The 11,728-nt window shown below is 36.1% G+C and overlaps 1 protein-coding gene across 4 annotated transcripts in view; it reads right to left on the bottom strand.

The window, feature by feature from the left end:
* Positions 1-477: 477 nt before the first annotated feature.
* The window catches only part of LOC134531942 (something about silencing protein 10), a 29,657-nt gene continuing 18,406 nt past the window's right edge, over positions 478-11,728 (bottom strand). For all 4 annotated transcript variants that reach the window (XM_063368004.1, XM_063368005.1, XM_063368002.1 and 1 more), the window contains exons 7-10: positions 11,150-11,368; positions 5,315-5,493; positions 3,402-3,580; positions 478-613 (exon numbers count right to left, since the gene is read on the bottom strand). In XM_063368004.1, the coding sequence (XP_063224074.1) occupies positions 524-613; positions 3,402-3,580; positions 5,315-5,493; positions 11,150-11,368 (667 nt within the window). In that variant the 3' untranslated portion in view covers positions 478-523. The remainder of the gene's footprint in view (positions 614-3,401; positions 3,581-5,314; positions 5,494-11,149; positions 11,369-11,728) is intronic.

Below are 11,728 nucleotides of genomic sequence, written 5' to 3'. Positions count from 1 at the left end.
TTGTTGCATGACTTATTGATTTGAATTGTTTGGTGTGTTCTTGTATACTCCACTTTTAAATAAATGTACTTTCCATGAACGGGTTTTGTTTTTATGAATAACTTTACCTGACAAAAAAAATCCCCGCAGAAACGTCTCACCTCAACTTTTCAAACTTGTTTTCAGTATAAAACTTGTGACTATTACGCGAGAAAACACGGTATTAAAAATTAACACAGGAGTTATTTACACATACTCAAGACACACCAAAATTATACACTTTCTATTTTACCCAAAGTTATAAATGTCGCACTATACTTTTTTAAACTGAAAATTGGCATAAAATATGCAATGCATACACAGGTAAGTATGGTGCCCCAAAACTGTTACAGGTTGACTTCTATGAAAATGTATTTCTGAACAGTAAAAAATTTGAGAATATCAGGTGTCATCATGGAAATTGCTGTTGCACCATTCCTTAAGAATAAAAAAAGAGCATAGTCATCAGACAAAAAATTTTACTTGATAGTTACAAGCCTTGTAACTACTTGATTTTAATACTCCTGGTGACGCTGGCTTTAATCCCCGATATTTCACCGCCATAGCGTTGAAGCTCATGCCGTGGCTCTCGGACCTGGAACATCACAATAGCAGTTCATTTTAAGAAATCAATGTGTAGCACATAGCCTTCAAGGGTAATTTTTAATTCTGATAAACATGTTCTGCAGTCTGTATTATACAACAAATTTCTATTATTGATAAGTAATCATAAACATAAAAAAATTAATCAGGTTAAGTATGCACACAATCCAAGAAAAACTAAAAAAAAAATTTTTTTGTTTATATAACTTTATTTAAGGCTTGGTCTTGCTATACTGTTGTTTCATCACAATTTTTGTGACTAGATATTTACTCACTGGAACCTAATACAGGCCAGCTCTATACTAATAATCTAAGAGTATAAAAATTTAACTGCAAGAAGTTTGACTACATAAATATTTTATGGATAAATGTTTAATTATATATTATTCATACTCTGCAGACTGTCTGGTCTGACATTTATCAGACTGGTGTAACAACGCCAGATTTTTACACAAAAATCCTTGACTGTCCAATATGTGTCTAGTGTATTTTCTGTTATGTTATAACATAAAAAAATCATGTGCTCATAAACATGATCGACTGTGTGACACTAGCAAATAACGTTAAGTAAAAATCTGTTAACAAAACAATTTCCCAAAGTAATTGTGATAAGTTTACAGGGATATCCTGTAAATGATAGTAACCAAAAAATTAAATAAGTGTAGCATTGAGTGAGAGACCAAGTATTACGGGCCAATAGCTGAGCCCACATATGGTGTGCAGAGCTTCAGAAGCAACGACAAAATTTCAAAACTTCAGGATATCAGAGTGGTGTCTGTTTACGAAACACAATTTTTTAAGAATAGCTACACTGAGGGTTGATGAGTAGTTCTGATTCTGAATTTAGTTTTTAAACTGTATTTTTCTAAGAGTGAAAATGGCTAAAATGCATGTTTTCAGGATAATTTTTAGGCATAAAACACTTTGTTTAAATTTTTTGAAGCGCTCAAGGGGCTTGCATCAAAACATTATCTTTTCAGTATATTATGTTACGGTTACCACATCTCATAGTTGCCCTATGAACATGCATCTCTTATCACCCTGCCTTACTAACACATGCTGTAGCTTGGGCCAAACAAAGCTTTTATTCCTTGTACCTAGTTGATGTTCCGAACATAATTTAAACATTAGTTTCTTGTATTCTTTGTACAGTTGACTACAAACAAATTAACTGCCAACATGGAGATAAATTAGGGATTGTCGGGTACCCGAAATTTCGGGCAGTGTTTCGGGTATCAAGTATACCCGAAATTCCGGGCGGGTATTTCAGTGCCCGAAAATATCGGGCACCTTGGAAAACGGCAATACCGCACAGCGCAAGTAAACAAAGCTTCTTTTTTTTGGAACGTGCGGCAGCTGCAGGAACATGCCACGCCGCCGCCGTCCCGGCACCAGCCGGTGAAGTGAGTGTGTGTGAGAGATAAGATAAAGAAGGTGCCCCGTCAGCAAGTGTGTTTGTGGGAGGGGGAGACAGATATAAGAGAGCGAGCCCTGCAGCAAGGGCAGCAAGCGGAAGTGGTCAAGGTCAACATTTACCGTTACTCTCGCTGGCTGACTAACGATGCAGCTGGTCGCCCGTCTCTCTCTCACACACACACACACGCGTGCGCACGCACGGCGGATGCTCACTGCTCAATAATCACAAAGTAGTGTTCAAGGCCGGTGGATCTGCTTGCTGTGTGCGAGAAGGATTATAAGCTGACTTTAATTACACACATTGTAGTTGCGTGGCATTTGCAGAAAGTGGTTGTGAATTGTTTCTATTTAATTCATGTCATTATTTTACCAAAATGTATACCAGTGGAAGTGTAGGTCAAACAATCAACAGTGACAATGAACCTTCAAGCAGCTACCCAAACACAATTTAGTTAATAAGCACTTTATCTCCAAGATTAATATGCACGCTATTTTTTAGTTTAATGTTTAACTTTCATATCAGTGCGGTATAGTAAATAAATAAAAACAGTTCAGGTTTGTCAATGCAAACTTAAGTACGACTATTTTATGTTCAAAATTTATTTCATTAACTGATTTTGATGCCCGACCGAGATTGCCCGAGCCCGAAAATTTTGGACAATTACCCGCCCGAGCCCGCCCGAAGTCAAATTTCTCTGCCCGACCATGCCTAAGATAAATCAATAAACTAGAGGCAAGATGAAACTGAAATAACACTGAAATGGGAGATTAACATGCAAAGGCACAATACAATGAAATGCACCTGAATTACCTCATTTTGTGTATTAAAATATACAATTAAATTCATAAGTTTTAAGTTTAGGCATATATTCAGAAAATAAAATAATTACATACTTATGACGAAAAATGAACTATTGTAAAGTTTTTATCAATACTTTATTTTTTCAAAAAGTAGATTCAACATATTTTAACACCCGAAACACATTTAAACTATGCAATCAATAAAAAAAAATTTTCCCACTGCTAATGAAGTTATAAATATTTAGTAGTTACAATAACACTGTTTTTCTTGTTTTGTTAAATAAAATTTTATTCATGTCGCAATTTGAGTTATATATTTATGCTTGATGCTAGTGACATCGCACTGTCAAAGTACGGCCACATGTCAAAAGTAGTAACTTTTCTGGAGAGTATTTTAAAAGTTTAAACAATGTTATTTAATATTTACCCTTTTTAAACTTTTAAAATGTCTCCTGAAAAGATGTGGCCGTATTACTTTGACAGTTTGACATGTTCAACATTCATAAAAACTAATTTTTCATACCAATATTGGTTGTTGGAAACACGTGCGTGGTTCGACTGACCTGTCCCTTCCTGCGGATCTTGGCCTTGCGGTACTTGATCCTGTGCTTGACGCGAGGGTTGCGTAGCTCCTTCTTGCGGTACGGAGTGAGCCCTCTGTTCTTCGCCATCTGGTAGGTGATGGCTCGCTTCCCCTCCTCTTCGCCAGCATCGTCCGCAGCGCCGGTGTCATCTGCCTCGGCTGCACACGATCGCACAAGCGGTAGTGGCGTCAGGAACTGCACTTGATAAGACACTCTCGGACATTTCATAGTGAAATCATTTTAAGTAGTGATGCGTCTGTTCCCAATTTTCTCAAATTTGAATCCCAAAGAGAATACCTTGCATATACCTCTTGGATTCCGAATCTAGGTGTGAAGAGTCAAAAATGAAATAGTGGTTCCAATAAATGAAAATTATTAACTACTGTGTTAAAACATTCTACCCTTTAAATGGTTGTTCCACAAACTAAGTTACCAGAATTAACACAAATTGTAATTTTATTTATATAATTACATTTTAAAAGTTCAATATCTTGGGGAATGGTAACAGGATAGGTAAGAGAAAAAATTGACCTAGTAAACTTCAAAGGTTATCAGTGTTGAATTTTTTAAGTTACTTTATTGCTTAAAGCTCTTCAAACATGCATAAATTTTTTTGTTTTATATGCTGGAAAATATGGTAATTCAAATAACTTATAATTTATAATGTTATAATGATTACTTGCCATGTAATTTAAACATTTGTAATCCCAATTTTTAAAAAAAAACTAACTCAAGGTAAATTTTTTATCATATACCCTATATATAAAAATCATAAATGCATATACAAAGTAGTTTCCGTTTGTTGGTTTGTTTCTTACACAAATCTACAATTGACCTTAAACACGAGAAATCTATATGAAATTTCGAGGAAACCACCCAAAAAGGCAGAATTTTGGTACTTAATGAAATTTTGCTATTACATTGATGCTTTCTGTTTCCCTGTGGCAATGCACATTGCATTTTTTTTTTTTTCCATTCGAGGCACGGCAGTAGCGTGCCCATGAGGAGAGCTGTGTATAGAGTGATCTGCCTGTAGACTGTCGTAACGGAATCTGCTAGTTATAATTTATAAAACATAAGTAATAGTTACAGTTTTTATTGAACGAAGTATCAGTATGTACATTTATAATGTCAGGATGTGTTAAATACAAATTTGTATCAATTTTGATTGCAAATGATATTTCTATCTAAAAAAAAAAAAAAATATTATTAAAAAAAAAATAGTTTGGGTCTGATGTGTAATGGGAATTATTGTTGGCTCAAGTTCCTAATCAAAATAAAAAGCATCATGACATGCTAAATATTTATATACACTTTTTATAGCTTATTAATTTAAGTATTTTTCCCTGAAACAAAATTAAAACATCACTATATCTGTTCGTACGTTTGTCTCCTTTTGAAACAATTGCAGGCACCAAACAGAAGCATAGTCTTTGTATTTTTCTGTTGCTACTACAATAATTCACAATGATTGCATGAATTACAATAATAATTATATCAAGTTAAAATAAATTTTTGATTATCAATTGATGTATGTCAGCAACAGGATGTATCTTCTGTTCTCCTGCATCTTCTATTATCTGTACTATTGGTATTAACTTAACACACACAACTCGTACACCACAAAATAATGTGTATTCAATACATCCATCAACCAATTTTTTCCTTAGAAATGCAGACTGTTATTTATATATTTTTAGTGCTTAACTTTTTGGTTTTTAGATATTGTGTAGCCAATGTAATTCGTAACTATCAATTGTTTGCCCAATGAACCTAACTGAAACCCTGATAAATTGTGAAACATCAAAATTTTGTACCTTAATTGAAATAGTATACCATTAATAATAATAATAATAATAATAATAATAATAATAATACATAGAACCACTAACCTTCATTTTCTTCACCATATGCATCTTCCTCTTGGTCTTCATCAATCAAAGTTTTCACACTGACGTCCTTCACTTTGGCCTTCATCTTCTTACTTGGAGGCTGCTGCAACTCTTTGTCCTCCTCAGTATTTCCTTTGTTTCTTTTTGCCAATAATTTCAACAGCTTCTTTGAACTTTTCCTTTAAATAAAGACAGGGAAAATATTAACAACGTATTACATTAATATTTTCATGTCATTTTTCATTTATATGTGGTGCCGAAAAAAAAAAGGATTACTTTGGTTTGGTATTAGGTTAGTGGCTTGCTCATGCTACAACTAACTAAACCTGAAATTTTTAAGACGATCAAAATATACAAGGTTATTCGTGATAAAATGGAATAAATAAAGGAGATGACGACTGATGTTATTTGAAGTCAAAATATTGTATCAACATGAGAGTTATGATGTGCAAGAACACAGCACTGACCATTTATAATTATAGTCCCTACAGAGCACAAGCCGGTGTGCAAGGCGACGTGCTCAGTTCACAAGTGGAAATGAAAATCGACATGTGGATTGCCCGCCCGAGGCAGGGTCTACATGGATGGAATGAGGCGGACAGTCATAGGAGCCGGCTGTCCAACCAAAGGCACAGACCTGTTGTTCCAGCCAGAGTGGAGAATGTGTGAAGAGAGATGAAGTGTGGTGCGGAGCAGCGAAGGAATGAACCTCGAGAGAGGTCACTGCAATGCCTGCCACATTTTCCTCTTGCAAAAAAAAAAAAAAGTTCCACTCCGCTGGGTGTCAATCCCGGATCTCCTTGTTGAGAGGCGAGTGTTCTAACCACACAACCACCGCGCCTCTCGAGTTCACAGGTATTCGGTGGACTGCATTACTGTCAAAGGTGGTGTGCCTGAACATCAACTGTAAAGGCTGTTAGTTAACCATTCAAATAATTTTGGTCATCAGCTCTTAACTAAATTCTTCACTGTCTTCTCTTTTTCACAGAGCAAATTTAATGTTTACTCAAATCATCAGTATTTAAATAAATATATTTATTTGCAGTCAATTTATTTTTAGTACAGTGTACGTCGTGAGGCTGGTAACAGGAGACAGTAGTAAGATGCATACCGGTAGATGTAGATGTGGAGTATGTATGTGCAATACAAACATTTGAACAATGATATTTTTGTTATAAAAGAGTATCAGAAACAAAGTGAAACAAGATAAAGAGATAAACAGGTAATTACCAAGGTATAATCAAAAGTTGGACGGTTCGCATAAAATACATGTATATATCTTTCAATACAAATAATTCAGTTCATCTGCCCTCAAACATTTTTTGTGTTTTAACACTAATATATTCAAGTAAATATATAAAATATATATAGTAAAAATTACTCTGCCAGTTTAGATCCCCCTCCCCTCCAAAATACTGCACCAAGGGCACATATTCCATCTGCTCCCACCTAGTTACGTCCCTGATGTTTAGCACAATACACAGAATTTTGAGCTAAATAAAAATTCAGAAAGGGGGGGGGGGGGGGGGGGGGAAATTGCAACATATACCGTGTTTTATCGCATAATCGTCGCACATTTTATACTAAAATCAAGTTTGAAAAGTAGGGGTGCGACGTTTATGCGAAAAAAAATCTTTTTGTTAGTTATTCATAAAAACAAAACCCATTCATGGAAAGTATGTTTATTAAAAAAAAGTGGAGCATACAAGAGCACGCCAAACAATTTACATCAATGAGTCAAGGCAACAAAAACCTTTCTTCAAATTTAAATATAAAAACAAAATCTGTGACCCGAATGCAAGCCACTTGAATCTGTGACGTGAACTAACGTGTAACTATCGTCGTAGTACACACTTACCATGAAAGAGTGCGGACTATCAAATGTAGTTAACTCGGCACTTGAGCGCACGTTGCATGAATCGGCGAGATATTGATATTAGACGTGTGCGCGCTCTATACGGGAAGCAACATAAACAAACATGAATGATGCCAACTAGCTCTGGCTAAATTTTTATAAGCGGTACACTGCGGCGACGCAGACGAATAGATAAAGGTTATAACGTTTAATAACGTCTTTAAAAGAATATTTACACATCACACAACTTCGCATTTCTGAGAATTAAATAAGTAAGTGGTAATGTCCGAATAAATATTAGATTTCAACTTTAAAATACATTGTTTTATACGGAAAAGATACCCACACAAAGCGCTCGGAATTTAATAGCGGGACCAAAAAAACATGCGCCATTTATGCAAGTTGTTTTTAATCCAAAATTTGACGACCTAAAATATGGGTGCGACGATTATGCACGTGCGACGGTTGTGATAAAAGAGGGTAACTGGGTTTGCAGACGACGCAAGTAGCAGTATAGAAAAACTTCTAACTAACCATCACCACCCATATCAGGGCTGTGATGAATAACCAAATTTATGGATAACAGAAATCTCTTAATACATGTGTTAATTATATCAAGGGACCAGATTGTAAGGTGAATTGGAGGAAAAAAAAAAAAAACATTGAAAAGCACTTCAATCATAACACCAAAATGCAAGTGATGTATTTAATCAAAAATTAAATATATATATATATATTTAATCAAAAATTATTTATATATATATATATATATATAAATATTTTGAAATTCAAGGAATGTCATTATTTCCAGATAAAAATTAATTTAATTTGTTTTATTGCACATCTCTGATTCAATTACACTTTAAAACCACAAAAGCTTGCCTATTTATTTTTATTCAATATGTGTCTTGTTTTAGACCAATTTATTACAAATTATTTAATAGTAAAACATGCTATTTTGGTGATATTTAGGGCATGTATCGTTTTGCCTAATTTTAGGCAAAATGCCGCTTAGGCAAATCGCCGTTAGGCAAAACGCCATTGGCCAAATAGCAGTTAGGCAAAATGCCATTAGGCTAAACGCCGTTAGGCAAATCGCCGTTAGGCAAACCGCTGATATGCAAAACGCCGTTAGGTTAGGTAAGGTTAGGTTAGCTTAGGTTAGCTTCTGTTAGGTTAGGTTAGGATGGCAAAATGCTGTTAGGTAAATCGCCATTAGCAAAATGCCGTTAGGCAAAATGCCGTTAGGCAAATTGCCGTCAGGCAGAACTCTGTTAGGGAAAACGCCATTAGGCAAATCGCCGCTAGGCAAAACACCGTTAGGCAAATCGCCGTTAGGCAAAACACCTTTAGGCGAAATGACTTTAGGCAAATCGCCGTAAAGAATTCATGTTTAGGCAAACCGCCGTTAGGCAAATCGCCTGTTACTCGATATTTACTATTACAAAACAGTAGTTATAAAAATAAATACAATAACACCAATTTAAAACAAAAATGGATTAAAATTAAAAACCATAAAATCTTGTCTCGTTATATCACATGAACGGTAACATGATTTCACAGTGAGCTTGGGATTTAATAAATGAAAATAATTACCTTTAAGTAGGGATAGGCCGGTCGAATCCTCGAATCCCACCGAATCTCTAGTATTCAAAAGATTCGAAATTCGATGGAAAAGATTCGGGATTCGAGGAAAAATATTGATGTAAATGTAGTACTTTAAAAACTTAAATGCTTACAATTTTCTTGGCCTGTTTACGTTTTCCTTGGAACAAATCCTATTGAGGTACAGTAGAACCTCGTTAATACGTGATGGTCGGGACCGAGATAATCACGGATTACAGAATTTCACTGACTAGCGATTAAAAGCCCGGAAGGTCTTGTCAAGCTTCTCAGACACCGGCGTGCAGCTGGGTTAAGGCCAAGGTCATGTGACGTAACATCTCCTGAGGCTTACTGCCCCTTGGCAGCAGATGGATAAAAAATAGTAAACTCCCCATTATTCGTGTTAATTGGGACCCGCCGATGCCCGGATAATTGAAATCCTGTAAAAAAAATAATAAACCCGGATAATCCGTTCACAGTAAGGGCCGGCCGTCTTCGATTTAGTGTCTCGGCTTAAAAAAATACAGCACTGCCTACCCGGTCTATTACAACAGCCGAAGAAAGAAAGATAAGATCGTGCTGACCTTGCACCCTCCCCCCTCCCCCTCGTACAGCCGAATGCGAGCCAGACACGTCACTCGCCAGGCGCCTGCCGTGCGTTGGCGGGTGGAAACAAACAAAGGGAGACGGAAGCAGAAGTCAGAACATCCCCCTCAAGTTTAAAGAGTGTCAAATGTGACAACTGAAAGGGGGGCGACACAAAGGGTCGGCACAAACAGCGTTGCAGAGTTTGGCGTCCACGCGATGGCTTGCAGTGTTTGCCAGCCGCTGGCCCGCGTGAAGTTAATTTTAAGCGCTGACAATTTTTTCTTCTCTTTTAAATCGTCCCGGATTATCCGATTCCCGAATTAGCGCATCACGGATAAACGAGGTTCTACTGTATTGTACTTTTAATTCGTTATTATATAAAAAAATTATGAAGCATGTACTGATTTGGGAAACTTACTGTATATTCATGAACATGGATGCATTATCGCTACATTGGCATTAAATAAGGCATAAATCACAGATGTACTCTCAGAATATGCTAAGAAATAAAATAAAGCACATTTAGGATCTAGATTAGTAATATGAATCTTGTTTTTTTTAATAACTTTACCGAGAAATCTGTTACTTAGTAATACAACAATAATGCCGACTTTCATCGCAAGTTAGGGTCGCACATGTAGTAATAACAATGAAATAATGAATGACAAAAATTAATACATTATACAATTATTATTTTAATCGTGAATAAATTTTAAATATTCTGATACACGTTCTATTTATGAATTTTTTAGGACCAAGTTTGGTTTGTGTAGACTACCAACGTTAAAATATGTATTATCTGAGAATTCCATGATGGCCAACCAATGAATTTGTTAGCCAATCATTTTGAGCAACACAAAAAATAACTAATATTAATATAAAGAATTTTAATGGGTAAACTTGAGAAAACACCCGTCACTTTTAACTTTGGGCATATTAATCACTATGCTTTAGTGAGGCTTAATTTTAAAAGACGCACAACAATATTTCTTATGGCCTCAAACCATTGAAGCCAAGATGGCACCTTTCAGTTCCTATTAAATATTTCAGGAAAGCGTTTATCTTTATTTGGGACATTAAACAAATGTCAAGTTGGTAACTACAAAATATTGTTCCGTTGGATGTTGAATTTCGTTTTCAGATTTCCGTAGATACAAGAATCACTGTACTCACAGATAATGACTGAATGCCTTAAATCCACCAAGTTGGATTCTACAGCAATTGATGAAGTGACCAGATTCTTACGTGATCCTACAGTTAACCCAGAAATAAACATCCTCGATAACGGGATAACTCAGTCTGCGTGTTCACCCAGGCTACATAAACTATCCAAAAAATATTTGTGTTCACCACCTGCGACAGTGTTCTCTGAACGTTTGTTCAGCACTGCAGGAAACATATGTGACCAAAAACGGAATCGTCTTGATCCAGACTGTGTCAAAATCCTTGATTTTTTAAATAAAATTTACTTAAAGGGTTAAATAATTTTGCATAATGTTTAATTTTTTCTCTTAACTTATAAATTATTTTATAATTAACCCTTAAGATCTGGATTCGTATTCGATGGGTGGATTCGAGGTAGTTTGGGATTCGAATTCAAGATTCGGATTCGGGAAAAATGGGATTCGACCCATCACTACCTTTAAGTAAATAATATATACATACACTTCTGGCTTCATACAGTATGGTGTAAAAGTAATGCGTGGACAATTTAAAAGATGTCAGTTTGTTTGCAGATACACATTTTTTTTAGATGACAGATAACAGGGACTGACGGGTCCACTCACTTGGGTCCTTCGCTGGCCGCCGCCACGAGTGCTGGGTCCCTCCCCTCCCGGATCTCAGCCAACACAGTGTCGATCTGAGAGTCCATCACCTCCTTGTCGACGGGCTCCAGTTGCTTGAGGAGCTGCCTGTACTGGTACAGTCTGCGCAGCACCGGGTGGAACTGCACGGGCACCCGGCGGGCCTTCAGCAGCAGGTAGAACGCGATGTTCGAGCAGTAGCTGTCAGTAGGCATCGAGTCCGGAACTTAACTTAGGCGAGTTGCCATGAAGCCCAATTAACACCGAGATGAAACGTCATGCATCATGAAAGGAAGCTAAACTCAAAAAATTAATATTTTTGTTCCTAAATTTAAGGACCATTTACATAGAATGGAAAAAAATAATTGCACAGTTCTTGATTCCTTATTAAATTTTTTTAAATTTTATTTACAATACTTACAACTTTAAGGTTAACCAATTTGGAGATCAATAAGATGAGTGAATACATATTAGCAACCTTACAGAGTACAGCCATCATTTTCTACAGTTGTAATAGACATTTCAAGGGAAAATACAATGCTATTTTTTCGAACATAACGA

Source organism: Bacillus rossius, chromosome 5 (genome assembly GCF_032445375.1).
Source record: "Bacillus rossius redtenbacheri isolate Brsri chromosome 5, Brsri_v3, whole genome shotgun sequence".
Lineage (NCBI taxonomy): Eukaryota > Metazoa > Arthropoda > Insecta > Phasmatodea > Bacillidae > Bacillus > Bacillus rossius.
Note: the sequence above shows the minus strand (reverse complement) of the source record. Positions and strands in the feature narration are given on the sequence as shown.